The sequence below is a fragment of the Salvelinus sp. IW2-2015 genome, linkage group LG23, assembly GCF_002910315.2.
Source record: "Salvelinus sp. IW2-2015 linkage group LG23, ASM291031v2, whole genome shotgun sequence".
Taxonomy (NCBI): domain Eukaryota; kingdom Metazoa; phylum Chordata; class Actinopteri; order Salmoniformes; family Salmonidae; genus Salvelinus; species Salvelinus sp. IW2-2015.
The window spans coordinates 5,725,008-5,742,240 of NC_036863.1; the positions used below are offsets into that span (position 1 = coordinate 5,725,008).

At 44.3% G+C, this 17,233-nt stretch overlaps 1 protein-coding gene across 1 annotated transcript in view; it reads right to left on the bottom strand.

The window, feature by feature from the left end:
* dpysl3 (dihydropyrimidinase like 3) overlaps positions 1 to 17,233 on the bottom strand; it is a 47,609-nt gene that overhangs the window by 9,816 nt on the left and 20,560 nt on the right. Inside the window, 9 exon segments of the mRNA XM_070434318.1 lie at positions 18 to 197; positions 4,381 to 4,551; positions 5,999 to 6,140; positions 7,721 to 7,877; positions 9,020 to 9,140; positions 12,719 to 12,765; positions 12,768 to 12,785; positions 13,602 to 13,672; positions 15,167 to 15,236. Coding sequence (XP_070290419.1) covers positions 18 to 197; positions 4,381 to 4,551; positions 5,999 to 6,140; positions 7,721 to 7,877; positions 9,020 to 9,140; positions 12,719 to 12,765; positions 12,768 to 12,785; positions 13,602 to 13,672; positions 15,167 to 15,236 — 977 coding nt within the window.

Genomic DNA, 17,233 nt, shown 5'->3' on the forward strand with positions numbered 1-17,233 from the left:
AGGCGAGCATCTTTTACCTGCTTCCTGGCCTTGATGCGCTTGTAAGCAAAGTCCGGGAAGGGGGTGCAGGGGATGAAGCGGCCGACCCCGGAGGTGGCGTGCAGGTTCCCATCCTCCAGCACCAGCTTCCCCTGGCAGATCACCACCGAGGGGGCACCACGSAGCTCCATGCCCTCAAACACATTGTACTCAGCAGCCTGGAATACACACAAGCATAGACATGACTGCAGGCACACGTGCACACACACAAAGTCAAACACATACAAACACACACAGAGTCAAACACACACAAAGTCAAACACATTCAAACACACACAGAGTCAAACCAACACATCGTCAAACACACGCAGAGTCAAACACACACAAAGTCAAACACACACAGAGTCAAATCAACACATCGTCAAACACACACAGAGTCAAACACACACAGAGTCAAACACATTCAAACACACACAGAGTCAAACCAACACATCGTCAAACACACGCAGAGTCAAACACACACAAAGTGAAACACACACAGAGTCAAATCAACACATCGTCAAACACACACAGAGTCAAACACACACAGAGTCAAACACACACAGAGTCAAACACACACAGAGTCAAACACACGCAGAGTCAAACACGTTATACATTAAAGCTGAAATATATAACTTTTGTGTGACCCCACCATATTCACATAAAACTGAGTTATAGATCTGTCATTCTCATTGAAAGAAAGCAAGTCTAAGAAGCAGTACACACTAGATATACAAAAGTATGTGGACCCCTTCAAATTAGTGGATTCGGCTATTTCAACCACACCCGTTGCTGACAGGTGTATAAAATCGAGCACAAAGCCAGGCAATCTCCATAGACAAACATTGGCAGAAGAATGGCCTTACTGATGAGCTCAGTGACTTTCAATGTGGCACCATCATAGGATGTCACCTTTCCAACAAGTCAGTTCATAAAATTTCTGCTCTGCTAGAGCTGCCACGGTCAACTGTAAGTGCTTTTATTGTCAAGTGGAAACGTCTAGGAGTAACAATGGCTCAGCCGCAAAGTGACAGGCCACACAAGCTCACAGAACGGGACCGCCTTGTGCTGAAGTGAGTAGTGTGTAGAAATCGCCTGTCCTCGGTTGTAACACTCACTACCAAGGTACAAACTGCCTCTGGAAGCAATGTCAGCACAAGAACTGCTCGTCAAGGAAAGCTTCATGAAATTGGTTTCCATGGCCGAGCAGCCATGGAAAGCCTAAGATCACCAAGCCTAAGATCACCATGCGCAATGCCAAGTGTCGGCTGGACTCTGGAGCAGTGTAAATCCGTTCTCTGGAGTGATGAATCACGCTTCACCATCTGGCAGTCCAACGGACAAATCTGGGTTTGGCAGATGCCAGGAGAATGCTACCTGCCCCAATGCATAGTGCCAACTGTAAAGTTTGGTGGTGGAGGAATAATGGTCTGGGGCTGTTTTTCATGGTTCGGGCTAGGTCCCTTAGTTCCAGTGAAGGGAAATCTTAACTCTACAGCATACAATGACATTCTAGACGATTCTGTGCTTCCAACTTTGTGGCATCRGTTTGGGCAAGGTCCTTTCCTGTTTCAGCATGACAATGCACCAAGTGAGGTCCATACAGAAATGGTTTGTCGAGATCGGTGTGGAAGAACTTGACTGCCCTGCACATAGCCCTGACCTCAACCTCATCGAACACCTTTGGGATGAATTGGAACGCTGACTGCGAGCCAGGCCTATTCACCCAACATCAGTGCCCAACCTCACTAATACTCTTGTGGCTGAATGGAAGCAAGTCCCCACAGCAATGTTCCAACATCTAGTGGAAAGCCTTCCCAGAAGAGTGGGACCAACTCCATATTAATGCCCATGARTTTGGAATAAGATGTTCAGCGATCAGGTCATCTGATGTATCGGTTCAATGTGTGTTTGGGTTTTGTACACCAGCTTCCAACAGCTGAAAATACAATATTTGTAGTTATGGAAAATATTTTTCACAGCGGTTTAAAATGGTACAATGATTCTCTACACTAAACTTTCTTTTTTTGTCACATAAACTGAAATTAGGTGAACTATTATAATTGTTGCAACCAGGAAATGGCGGATTTCTGCATAGTGCATCTTTAAGTGGATATTGTATGTCTTGGTCAGTGATGCTAGGCCAACAAAAGAGAGGAGAATGACAAATTACAAAAACAAAAACTCTAGATTTATCAAGCCTACTTTTCCCCGTTGCACCCCAGTACAGTCTGTTATGCTGCCGTTACTTACTGTAGAGATTCACAAGCACAATCCAGTTATACAACCGATGAGCAGCTGCAGGAACTTTCAAGTGCTCATAACTCTCAAGCGGAGGAAATGACAGTACAGCGATGCAGAAGCAACCAGCTCCCACGTAAACACAACTATTTCCAGTATTTCTGCAGTCTGACAGTCACTCGTCTGACACAAATGGCGCCGGAGAGTTTACATGAGTTTACATCGGTGTGTCTTTGTGGACTCAGAAGGTCAAGAAAAAAGAAACAGTCTCTGAAACACATGACCTCACGCACCAAAGACTGTCTGTGATTTACATTATGAGCTGACACACTTATTCAGATGAAGAGCCGGCTAATTCCACTAAAGTAAATCAGATTTGGACATATTGCTCTTAAAACTGGTCTGATGAGAGGCCATTCTATGTGTTGTAGTGAGACGTAGAGCTTATTGAGGGAGAGCTAAGTAGAGTCATGGGACACACAGGCCCAGTTTGGCTGTGGGGACAGAGGAAAAGAGGAGGCGGGTTGGCGGGCGGCTTGGTAGGCAGGCAGGCCGTCTCTGTAGAGATGAGACCATGGTTCTGCCTTAATTAACAACATGTGTGGGAGAAGAGAGATAAATAACCCTCCTTCTCCACCTCCTCCACATCATCCAGTCGGCCTGTTTCTCATATGCCTCCTTTTGGCATTTAAAGACAAACAGCTGCCATCGCACAGCTGGAGCTAATGACTCCACGCATCACTCTCTCTACGCACTCTCTCCCTCTCTACCACTTTCTCTCCCTCTTTTTCTAGCACTGTCTCTCCTTCTCTCCCTAACACTTCCTCTTTCTCTAGCACTCTCTCCCTCTCTACCACTTTCTCTCCCTCTTTTTCTAGCACTGTCTCTCCTTCTCTCCCTAACACTTCCTCTATCACACGCACTCTCTCCCTCTCTACCACTTTCTCTCCCTCTTTTTCTAGCACTGTCTCTCCTTCTCTCCCTAACACTTCCTCTTTCTCTAGCACTCTCTCCCTCTCTACCAATTTATCTTCTCTTTCTCTAGCTCTCTCTCTCTCTCCCACTTTCTTTCTACTCTCTTTCACTCTCGCTGGTCATCTCTGATCCATTCCCCCTCTCTCTATTCTCCTGCCACTAAACTCTCTTATTCCGTCTATCATTCTGTCTCTCTCTACATATTTTTTTGCAATCTGTTGCCCGCTCTCTTCTATGGTCTGTGTGTTCCTATGCACACGGCCCTGCTGTTTTTCCAGATTCAGGCCAGGACAGGACCAGAGGAGGCTGGTGGGAAGAGCTATAAGAAGACGGGCTCATTGTAAAGACTGGAATGGAATTAATGGAATGGTACAGCAAACATATGGAAACTCCATTCCACTGATTCCATTCCAGCCATTACCATGAGCCGGTCCTCCTATAGCTTCTCCCACCAGCCTCCTCTGGACTGGACATAATGGCTCCACATCTGCCAAGTATGATGTCACKGCCGGGTTCTATCTGCAACAACATATACAAAGCTAACCAGATCAAACATTTCAGATAATGGGATACTTGTATTTACTACAGAGGAAGGGATACACAGGTTGTAAAGCACTTAACTACTGTGCCCAATAGATCACTGTAGCCATCATTAACATGGACAGGAGCCCCTGTTCTTATGTTCTGTGTTCTTATGTGCTTGTTTTGTWGTCTGGAGGGGCTACAAGCAGGAAACGAGAAGGTGACATCATTATGTAAAAACCTTGGGTCTCGTTGGATCTTTTCCACGTATGGAAAAGACATTGAAAACTTGTCCAATCTTTTTCCAGCTCTTTMTTTCTCTCCCTCTCTTTGTCGTTCTATATCTCTCTCTGTGTTTCTGTCTTTCCACACCTCTTCATCGTACTATTCTGCTTTTCTCTGAGGTCTCTGTGTCTCTCTCTCTCTCACTCCCTCGTTCTCTGTGCCTGCAGCAGGAAGTGCAGAATGCTTGATTTCCTGAGCAGACACTTCCTCTGTTTAACCCTGCACTGTAGTGTACGCTCTGGGCTCCTGTGCGCAGGGAGTCTACAGGGACTTCATTTCCCTTCTGAGAAACTGAAAGGTCACTGAAACTTTATTCACCCCTAGCCTTTGACCTCTTACCGAATTGTGCGTCTTGGCGGTGATGGTGCGGACAGCATCTGAGTCCCAAATGACCAGGTCAGCATCGGAGCCCACAGCTATCCGTCCCTTACGGGGGTACAGGTTTAGGATCTTGGCGGCGTTGGTGCTCGTCACGGCAACAAACATGTTCTCGTCCATCTTGCCAGTGGTCTGAGTGAGCAGGAAAAAAAGGTGACTTCAAAATGTTATAATGGTGAAGTGCTAGCTAAACAAAGACGCTTTTACAGCTGACTGGTGGGTGAGGGTACTCTTGTAGTCAAGCGCAAGAACACACACACACACACACACACACACACANACACACACACACACACACACACACACAGTCAATGCTAGAGCTGAGACCATGTGTTTTTTGTCTTAAGGTAGACCAGTGTGAATAATTCTGAGGTAAAGCTGCACCACAACTCTTCATTCATAACACAGCTGTCAAGAAAATACAAAACCAAGTCTGAGTTCAAGAGCAAGAAAAATAATTAAGGAGAAAAAAAAGAGATACACACTGTTTTATTCTGTAAGCAGGGGGAAAGACCCAGAGATAGATAGAGATCTATACTGTTTAATTCTGTAAGCAGGGTGAACGGCTGGGGGGATAGATCCAGAGATATCACTAAACCACACTACCAGGATGTATTAGGGAAGAGGAGAGAGGAGGAGCTGCAGTGAACTGTGGAGAATGTGCAGCATAAACTGGAGGAAGTGGAGTACTCAGAGTAGCTAAGAGGGTTAGTAAAAGAGAGGGTTAGTGAGGGCTAGCGAAGCTGAGAAAATAAGGACATGAAAGAAAGAAACAGGATAGTCCCAGTCGGTATTAAATAGAATGCTGTGGCCCCGCCCACCTTGACTCACAGCAGAAACTTGACCTTTTCTTAAATCATGTTCTTGTTGTCTGCTTGTTTTACTCAGTTACAAAACTATATAAAAGAAAAGTACGACATGTCTAAAGATTACTTTTTAACATTGCCTGCTCCTGAGTGTTCTCACTACTTAGACAAATATAATATTGTAGGGCTTCCCTCATGCCTCTTTTCATGACGTGCTAGCAGCCATGTGACTGAGTGCTAGTTAGMWACCGACCAGAACATTAAGCTAGCCAAGACCAACAACACAAACAAACAGACTATATAGCTACAAGTCGTGAGTGGAGTAACAAATGGACTATAGTAGTGAGTGGAGTAACAAACGGACTATACTAAACAAGTTAAATGTCTTACCTGTGATGAAATGTTTCCACACATATAACTACGTGTAACCATCTTGGACACTAGGTCCCCACAATTTAAGTAGAACAAAAAATAGTCAACAAAGTTGTCTCTTTTACACTGGGRGTCAATGGGAAAGAATGTTATTTTTTCCCCCAATTTGTGGGTGTGGTCGAGGGGAATTCATTATTATGACATGAATACCGACTAGGTAGGAGTATGCATCCTAAATAGCACCCTATTCCCTATATTGTACACTACTTTTGACCAGAGCCATATGGGCCCATGTCAAAATTAGTGGACTATAAAGGGAATAGAGTGCCATTTTGGACACAACCAAAGAAAGAGAGAAAGACATATGCCATGCAGACAGGTGTCCACCCATCCATCCTCACCACAGCCTTCTCCCAGATGAGGGACATCCTCTCCTCCACTCCGTTCACACCCTCAGGGATCTGAGTGAAGTCATCCTTCCCTATGGCCTTCTGGGCCACGCTGAAGGTGCAGTGGGCACTACCAGTCACATTCAGGTCACCACTGGGAGGGAGGGAGGGAGATAGAGAGAAAAGAGAGAGAGAGAAAAAGTGAAAGAGAGAGAAAGAGAAAATTAAAGAGAGAGAAAGTGAAAGAGAGAGAGCGAGAGAAAGAGCGAGAGAGAAGAGAGCGAGAAAGAGCGAGAAAAGAGAGAGACAGAGAGTAACAACTTAGCCATGGCTTTGCAGCTGAAACATGCTAGAACAGTAGTAAGAAATGTGTTGAGATGCAGTATGTTGTACATCGCACACAACAGTGGCTTTCAGCAACAGATTCAATTATGAAACTCTTCCAGAGTACCTCTTCCACAGGTACTGCTTCAGACCTGAAATAATTGCTTTACATCATAGCTGTGATCTACGATCCCTTAAGGCACACGTGTCAAACTCATTCCACGGAGGGCCGAGTGCCTGCGGGTTTTCGCTCCTCCCTTGAACATGACTGATGAATTATGATTAGTAAGGAACTCCCCTCACCTGGTTGTCTAGGCTTCATTTAAGGGGAAAAAACTACAACCTACAGACGCTCAGCCCTCCCTGCTGTCACGCCCTGACCTTAGAGATCCTTCTTATGTCTCTATTTTGGTTTGGTGGGTAGTTGTGGGTAGTTGTTTTCTGTTTTGTGTCTGCACCAGACAGAACTGTTTCGCTTTCGTTCTCCTGTTTGTTGTTTTTGTTCGATTTGGTTTTGTTGGATTAAATCATGAAGACTTTAAACGCTGCACCTTGGTCCACTCTTCCTTCAGCCCACGAGAAGCGTTACACCTTCCCGGTCAAACCGGGAAATGTTTATTCCATACAGAAAAGCTGAAAAAGCTCACATACAACTGGAATAGCTCAGACAACACAGCAGAGCTGCGACTAAAGTAGATCGATTACTCTGAGTCAAGTGCCAAGGTCTCCTCCTACCAGTTATAGCTGTCTTCCCTTTCTTACAGAGCACTCTAACTTTCCTAACAGACAAACACACCAACTCGTGCAACCATATGTGTATATTGATGTGTACAGTGTATATTGATGTGTCTATTGATGTGTACAGTGTATATCAATGTGTATATTTATGTGTATTTTGATGTCTATTGATGTGTATATTGATGTGTATAGTGTATATTGATGTGTACAGTGTATATCGATGTGTATATTGATGTGTATACCGATGTGTATATTGGTGTGTATAGTGTATATTGATGTGTACAGTGTATATCGATGTGTATATTGATGTGTATACCGATGTGTATATTGATGTGTATACTGTATATTGATGTGTATTTTGATGTCTATTGATGTGTATAGTGTATATTGATGTGTATATTGACGTGAATATTGATGTGTATTTTGAAGTCTATTGATGTGTATAGTGTATATTGATGTGTATAGTGTATATTGATGTGTACAGTGTGTATTGATCTATAAAAGAGACCTTGGTCTCAGCATGACTCCCTGTCAAAATAAAGGTTGAATAAATAATAAATCCATCATGAGGTTAGAAGCGCCTCCAGAACCCTATCAGTCTAACGTGTTTGATGCAGCGAGGACATGCTAGGTCAGTGGAGTGTCATACAGTCAACAGGGGGAGCTCTTTACCTGGCCAGTAATGTGTTCAGGTAGTCTGGGGTGGTGGGGTCCGGGCTGAGGGGGGGTGATGTCACAAAGGAGGCAGCCTTGGCCCAGTTCTTGCTCCAATAGTGTGTCCCGTCAGTCCCAAGGCTGGCCGTGATTGGCTCGCCGAACACAACGTTACCTGGGGAAAAGATATTAACACCCAGGATGAGACTACATTAAATCAACTCACCTCATGCTTCTAAAAATGTACTCACTCGTTAACTTGATAGGTTTATCCCAGGTCAAAGCCAGTAGCAAATGTACAATGTCTAGTATCCTTGCACATTTTCTATTTGGTACTGGCACTGACCCTGTAAACATGTATAGCTTACATTCTCMATTTTTTTCTTCCTTTATTTTTCCTGGGTTTAATTTTTTTTAAATTTTGATATTGAATATTGCACTGTTGGGAAGGGCTTGCAAGTTAAGCATTTCACTGTAGTTGTGAATATGACAAATAAAGCTTGAAACATAAGACCTAAAGGGAGAATCTAACAGAACTAAAAGGTCAGCTGATCCAGCTAAAGCAGATTGTAGGAAAGATTGGATGGTCTCAACCTTGCTTCATGTTTAACTTTCCTGTTGCTATTTGCAAGTCTCTTTCCCTCTCTGGGCTTTGACATGACGAATCGGATGTCAGCGCTGAGGAATGGGACCAGCCAGTGATGAAAACAAGGCCTCTTGGGAGCACCGAGTGACCCTTACATGCTTCCTACATGAGGACATGCATCTTTCCCTTCCTCTCTTTTTCTTCTCAGTTCAGAAAGTGTATATCTTTCTCTCCATCACGTACAASAGGCCTACTCTCTCTCCCTGCTCCGCCGTGGGCTCCTGATGAATGGCAGAGACAGGTTTTCTGACAGTTTGCTACGGCGAGCCCCGGGTGATAAGTTAGGGATTCATCTCAAAACGGGCCTTCTTCTATCCGGTGTGTCTACCAGACCAGACCTATAGTGTAAATCTAGGGTGTGAACCAAGACACTAGGATCAGCACATAAGGGCATAGGTGCATTCCAATCCTCTTACAGAACAGAAGAGTTTAAGAGGCAGCAGCGAAGTTGCACTAAGAGGTGAGGACAACTACCTCCAAGGGACATGCGGGTAAGGCCCGTTTTGAGATGAATCTCTAACTTATCACCTGGGGACAGCTCTCGTGTTCTGATATGAAAGGTAGATTATCTTCTTTCTATGCATTCATTGTGACTAACAAATATCTAAGTTAGCTGCCTTCTTGATACGGTAATTAAAGCACAATCACAGCCACACTGGAAACCCGTGTACCTTTTTTCCTGGCCTGTGAGATGATGTCGGCAGCACTCTTGCTCATGACCCTGGTCACATACAGGGGACAGTTGGTCTGGCTGGCAATGGTGATGGCGCGGAACACAGCCTCTGCCTCCAGCTAGATGGGGGGGAATGGACAGATAGACAGCGACACACACACACACACGCAGACAGACAGACAGGCAGACGAAGACAGACAGAACAATCAATTAGTCTCTGAACAGATTAAACTAACCCTGGACTGGCAATGTCTACTACTGCCAGGTAGCCTAGTGGTTAGAGCGTTGGGCCAGTGAATGAAAGGTTGCTGGATTAAATCCCAGAGCTGACAAGGTAAAAATCTGTCGTTCTTCCCCTGAGCAAGGCAGTTAACCCACTGTTCCCCGGGTGCCGGAGACGTGGACGTTGATTATGGCAGCACCCCGCACCTCTCTGATTCAGAGGGGTTGGGTTAAATGCAGAAGACACATTTCAGTTGAATGCATTCAGTTGTACAATTGACAAGGTATCTCCACTTCAATCCATTTTGAATGGCTGTCAATCAGCACAAGGAAATGAAGTTGATCCTCCTCTGCAAATTCCAATGTGTAAAAGCTGCCACTCTCGACTTGGCCATTTCCGTATCAGTGTAGCGTTGCAGGGTTCGGCAGGTTCCTCACTGACATACAAATGTCACATTGTTTACTTTGTTTCCAAGGTCTTTAGCTGGCCACCACACATGGTTTTGTGCCAGGGCCTTCATGCAGCACATTCCAGGATGCTCCTTATGCAGGTCGTTGAGTAACCTCGCTTTTCTGTGGGTATGATTACTCTGCAACCCCAGAGTAGACAGCCTTTGTCAGTTGATAGCTGCAGTCTTCTGGTAAAGTATCCCTATAGCTCCTATCTTTCTACATAGCTTGGCCAGCCATGCAGTGTGAAATCCAACACTTTGAACAACACAGTGTCTCTCTTTGTCCCCATGGCAATGTCTGTGGCTTGAAGTGGTATGTCGTCCCACGCTGCAAAGTAGAAGACATTACCAGCCGTTTCCGGTGCCTCCGTTCCGTCCAGTGGTAGCCAGGATAATGTGTCAGCATTTAAGTGATCGGCTGAGCAGTGGTATTCGATGTCATAACGGTAGGCTGATAGAATGGTGGCATTCTTGAGGTTGACAGAGTAGGCTGTCTTCGGTCCGAAGATGGACAGGAGTGGTTTGGTATCTGGAAATAAAAAGTAAATCTGCGGCCATAAAGATACTTGTGAAATTCCTTAACTCCAAAGATCAGAGCCAACCCTTATTTCTCTATCTGCTCCTAGTTTTTCTCACTAGAACTGAGGGTTCAGGAGGCAAATGCTATGGGTCTTTTAGTCCCCGTTCTCAAAAACATGTAAAATCACTGCTCCAACCCCTTACAACGAGGCATCACAAGCGTAAGGGTCTCTTGGTGTCATAGTGCACCAAACACTGACTGTCCAGTAACATCCACTTACTTTTGTGGAAGACATCTTTGCTCTGTTTTTTCCATTGCCACTGTTTGTAGCAGCTCGTGGAAGGGCTTCAGTACGGTAGACTTGTTTGCCAGGAAACAGCCATAGTAGTTCAACAGGGCTAGAAAATATCTGAGTTATGTGATCATTTTAAGACATGCAGCCTCCACAATGGGCTTCTTTTCTGTGGCCTAGGTACTCCACGATGTAACTTGGTGATTATGTTCTCCCCCTCCAGTCTTTTCAGCTCTTTTTCCACCTTTTCTCGTAAAGGTGTAAGGAACAGGGCCTGGCTTGTGAAACTTTGGGTTGGCCTCTGGTTTCATCTTGATGTCCGTTTTGAACTCATAGATCAGGCCTAAACCCTCTTTGAAAACCTGATTGTGTTTCTCCAACACTTTGTTGAGGAACAGTGGCTTTTTTGTCATTCACTTGGAAAAATGCTCTCCCAGTCTAACCGGATGTGTTTTAACCGGTTTCTCCCTGGTACTGCTCATTTGTTGCCTTTGGCGACCATTAGTGGTAGCTTTGCGCATTGCATCGTGTACTGCACTGGTACTGTGAGTCTGCTGAGCAGTGGTATTGCATTTGTGTTTTCTCCAGTGGGATGTGTGCTAAAGCCTACATGCTCTCTGAGATGATGGTGACTGTAGTTCCTGTGTCTACTTGCATTTCAACTGGTGTGTTGTTCAGTTTCACTTCAAGAACAATTCCTTGAGTAGTGTCAGTCGCTCTGAACACTGAAAACAGTTCCATGTCATCATCTGCATTTTCTCCTGTCTCATTGCTTTCTGTGATTATCTTTGCTTCGTTGCTATTTTTAGCTTTCCKGCACACTTGCGCTACTAGTCCTAGTTCTGAGCACTCGTATCTACAGTCCTGAGAGTTGGATTTCTCTACACAACAGTAGCATTTTTGCTCGGTGCCCATTTCTCCCTCCCACTTTTGCAAAAGGGGAACATAAACAGCAATGCTTTCCCTCTCATTCTGATCACGTTGGTGTAAACATAATCTTTCCGCTATGATCAAAGGCTGCGGCCTATAGTGAGTGCTCAGTGCCTCGGTAACCTCATCATCAGTCTAACCTCAGTCTTTATCGATCGGTTTGTTAGGGGCTACCAAGCTTTTCAACAATCCATAGGCCCTGCTACCAATGACTGACTTTCCTCTGCAATATCATTAGTCATCCAGAGTGCCAGTCACTCATCAAAATCCTCCTTTATATCGACAGACATGTGTCCAATGAGTACCATGATGATGTTAGGCTAGCTGGTTAGCCAAGACGTTGGTAGTTGGTGAAACTGAGAAAAAGTATTTATACCTCACTGGGTTCACATCAACACTTCTCGTCGCCACTGTAATATCCTGTGGTGTACTCTTGGTAAGGTTATGGCTATAACTTATGGCTATGACTTATGGCTGTTACTTATGGCTGTGACTTATGGCTGTGACTTATGGCTGTGACTTATGGCTGTGACTTATGGCTATGACTTATGGCTGTGACTCATGGCTGTGACTTATGATTATGACTTATGGCTGTGACTTATGACTATGACTTATGGCTGTGACTTATGGCTGTGACTTATGGCTATGACTTATGGCTGTGACTTATGGCTGTGACTTATGGCTATGACTTATGGCTATGACTTATGGCTATGACTTATGGCTATGACTTATGGCTATGACTTATGGCTATGCATATCTAGTAAATAACTACTAGGGAGAGCGGTGCACTTGAACTTGATTTAGTCCATGACTGCCATACAATACAACCCATGTGCACCCGGGTGTCCCGAGCACCCCACCCGGGGCCGTCCCAAGCACCCCAACCAGGCGTCCCGAGCAACCCATCCGGGGCTGTCCCAAGCACCCCACCCGGGGGCGTCCTGGGCACCCCAACCGCAAAATTCAGCTGAGACACACACACACACAGAGAGATACACACGCACAAACACACACAGAGAGAGAGAGAGAGAGAGAGAGAGAGAGAGAGAGAGAGAGAGAGCGAGACAGACAAGCACACAATGCACCCAGAGAGACACGAGAAGAGAGAGAGAGAAGAGGGAGAGAGAGAGAGAGAGGAGAGAGAGAGAGAGAGAGAGAGCCGAGAGAGAGAGAGAGAGACACACACACACAGAGAAAGACACATGCGCACAAACCCACAGAGAGAGAGAGAGAGAGAGAGACACCACACACCCACAACTTTTATATGTAAGAGCAGCCTACCTCCTCTGGCCTGCTCAGCACGTGTCCCTCTGGTCCAGTGATGCCATCTCCAGCATGCGTGCCTGCTCTGTGACAGACAAACAGAGGGACCATGTTCACACTAATTCACCCCAACTCTGACACACACACACACACACACACACACACACACACACACACACAACACACACACACAACACCCACACACACACACACACACAACACACACACATCACACATACATACAATGTATAATATATATATATATATATATAATATCACAACACACCCCACACATAAACACACACACCACACCCCAAAAAGAAGATGGCAGAAGTATTGAACCCTGCATTCTATCACACTGCATTGAGAGATCCGGGCTGGGAGAGAGTGATGAGTGGTTATCTGTTGTCGGGCTGATATAGAGGTTTAGTTAGTGGCCTATTCACCCTCATATTCACCCTCATATCAACCTCACATTCACCCTCACATTCACCTCAATATCACCCTGGACTGCTTTGGGGTATCGTTGGGACATGATACTATGTTGTGGGTTAAACGCTGGCGCACAGACAGCAAGGAAGCCTCTTTACTGTCCTGAGACCGATCCCAGACACCCTAAGTCTCTGAGGGAGTCCAGCCAGCTGATTAGGGCCCACACAGCTCCTCCCAGGACGCTACAGTCATAACACAGACTAACATAAACTGCATCACACATTTAACTGTCAGTGGACTCCTGCAATAGCCACGCTAGCCACTTCACCTGCCCTTCTGACAGAGTCTACATGGGAGTCAGTTTAGTCTGGGGGAACAAGTAAATGTATGACAATGTAGGATAAAGGTCAAGGTTAAACTAGGGAGGAGAGGAGGAAGGGGGTGGGTGGTTTGTTGTGAGAAGGGTTACTCTCGGCGATGATCTCTCCATTCTCAGCATGGACTGCACAATGCACTCATCTCTCCAGGAAGGTAAAGATTCTCATCACAGCTGTAGAAACATGATTAGAACTTAAGAAAAACATGATTAGAACTTAAGAACAAAAACAGATGATTAGAGCTTAGAACAAAGATAATTCAGAACTATAGTAGAAAATCGAATAGAACATAGTAATTAACATGAAATAAGAAACATCAACATGAATAGAACTATAGACAAACATGAAAGGTAAACATAGTAAAACATGAATAAGACCATAGTAATTATACATGGATAGAAACTAGTAAACATGAATAGGAACATAGTAATGACATGAATAGAACTAGTACAACACTGAATATCGAAATAGATAAATAAAGACATGTATAATAGACATAGTAATAACTGAAACCATAGTAAACATGAATAGAACATATGTAAAACATGAATATAACATATGTAACAAACATGAATAGAACATAGTAATCTACATAAATAGAACTAGTAAAAACATGAATATAAATAGTAAAACAACATGAATAGAACATAGAATAACATGAATAAAATAGTAAACAGATAGACCTATAATAACATGAATAGTGAAACATGTAAAACATAGTAATGACAATAATAACAAGTTAACTAATAATACATGAATAGAAATAGTAAAACATAAGGAACATAGTAATAACATGAATAGAGAACATAGTACAGCAAACATGAATAGACATAGTAATCACATGAATACAACATAGTAAACATGATATAGAACCATGAGTAAAACATGATTATAACTTAGGTAAAACGATAGAAATAGTAATACAGATAGTAATAAACATGAATATAAGAACTGATAGTAAATAAATGACATGTAAACTGATACTAAGTAAAGACAACATGAATAAGAAATGAGTAATGAACATGAACTAGAACATAGTAAAACATATGAACTAGTAAAACATAATAGAACTAACGAACGATGAATAGAACCTAGTAAATACCATGAATAGAACAGTGTAAAACATGAATAGAAACATAGTAGAACATTGAATAGAACATATGGTGATAACATGAATAGGAATATAAATAACATGATAGAACATAGTAAGACAATAACATGCTAGAAAACTGATGACTAATAACAAGAATAGACATATATACTGTAAAGAACATAGAAAAATGATGGAATAGTAATAACATGAATAGAACATAGTGAAACAGAATAGACATAGTAAATAAGTGAACAATACACATGGAATAACTCAGTATTGAAGTGGTTCACAGTTCCGACACACATCAAACCTACGAAAATAGAAACCAGCACTGCTATTATAAAACAATGGCTAAACTAGTCTTGGGCATGGCTGCTCCAGTTTAACCACGAGTCTAGCCAATACCACAGTGCCTCTATATGAGGCCACATGATTTGGCAGACGATGGTCCATTTTTTCCATAGATGTACAGTTTGGCGCGGACGTGTTTCACATGTTCTGGCAAGCACGAGCGGAGGTAGGGCTCACACAACCATGTGTTGTTGTCTGGTAGGCAGCTAGCACACTGTTACGCTCACTGTGCTCACTGGTAGAGAGTCCTTATAGGCCATGTAGACCTGGAAGGAGTTCACACCTGAAGAGAGAGAGAGAGAGAGAGAGAGAGAGAGAGAGAGAGAGAGAGAGAGAGAGAAGAGAGAGAGAGAGAAGAGAGAGAGAGAGAGAAGAGAGAGGAGAGAGAGAGAGAGAGAGAGAGAGAGAGAGAGAGAGAGAGAGAGAGAGAGAGAGAGAGGAGAGAGAGAGAGGAGAGAGAGAGGAGAGAGAGAGAGAGAGAGAGAGAGAGAGAGAGAGAGAGAGAAGAGATAGAGCATATTGAGTGCAAACCCCAAACAGAGAAGATTCCTGTGATGATTCCAGTTTATTAATTGAAGCCAAACAAAGACCCTCATCAGGCTTCATTGAAAACGTGACTGGAACTTAGGGCCTGACTATCATTACCCAGTGAGGCCTGTATTCTGCTCTCTGGACATTCTGTGGCTATGCTGGGGTGGCCAAACGGACCTGTCCACCTCTGTCCTGTGTCTGAGCTATCTAACTGGGCGTGAAACATGGAGGGTCCCCCAGGGCACCACACCCTCCTGCAGATGGACAGTGGTGGTCAGTGGGTGTTGGGCAGGGCCAGGTAATGGACACAGGTCCTTGTGAGCGTACTGGATGGCTGTGGCTGTGGTTGGGGGACAGACAGATTATGGGCCAGAGATAGGAGGCAGAAGAAGGCCCCACCGCTGAATGAGTTTCCTAGTTACTGCCAGCAGTAACCCTGCTCATCACTTTGATTGCCAGAGGAGTAGGTATAATGGCACTGTCTGTCTGCCTGACTGTATGTCTGCGTATGTGTCCTGTCTGCCTACCTGCCTGTCTGTCTGTGTCTGTCTGCCTGTCTACAGTCCGTGGCCAAAAGTTTTGAGAGGACACAAATATTAATTTTCATAAAGGCTGCTGCCTCAGTTTGTATGATGGCAATTTGCATATATTCCAGAATGTTAATGAAGAGTGATCAGATGAATTGCAATTAATGCAAAGTCTCCTTTGGCCATGCAAATTGAACTGAATCCAAAAAAACATTTCCACTGCATTTCAGCTGCCACAAAAGGACCAGCTGACATCATGTCATGATTCTCCTCGTTAACACAGGGTGTGAGTGTTGCCGAGGACAAGGCTGGAGATCACTCTGTCTCATGCTGATTGAGTTCGAATAACAGACTGGAAGCTTCAAAAGGAGGGTGGCTGCTTGGAATCATTGATCATCTTCCATCTTGTCCCCATGGTTACCTGCAATGAACATCATCATTGTTTTTTGCACAAATAGGGCTTACAAGCAAGAATATTGCTGCCAGTAAGATTGCACCTAAATCATCCATTTATCGGATCATCAAAACTCAAGGAGAGCGGTTCAATTGTTGTGAAGAAGGCTTCCAGGGCGCCCAAGAAAGTCCAGCAAGCGCCAGGACCGTCTCCTAAAGTTGATTCAGCTGCGGGATCGGGGCACCACCAGAGCTTGCTCAGGAATGGCAGCAGGCAGGTGTGAGTGCATCTGCACGCACAGTGAGGCAAAGACTTTGGAGAATGGCCTGGTGTCAAGAAGGGCAGAAAAGAAGCGACTTCCTCTCCAGGAAAAAACATCAGGGACAGACTGATATTCTGCAAAAGGTACAGGGATGGACTGCTGAGGACTGGGGTAAAGTCATTTTCTCTGATGAATCCCCTTTCTGATTGTTTGGGGCATCCGGAAAAAAGCTTGTCCGGAGAAGACAAGGTGAGTGCTACCATCAGTCCTGTGTCATGCCAACAGTAAAGCATCCTGAGACCATTCATGTGTGGGGTTGCTTCTCAGCAAGGGAGTGGGCTCACTCACACTTTTGCCTAAGAACACAGCCATGAATAAGAAATGGTACAACACAATCCTCCGAGAGCAACTTCTCCCACAATCCAGGAACAGTTTGGTGACAAACAATGCCTTTTCCACGCATGATGGAGCACCTTGCCATAAGGAAAAAGTGATAACTAAGTGGCTCGGGGAACAAAACATCGATATTTTGGGTCCATGGCCAGGAAACTCCCAGAACCGTTATC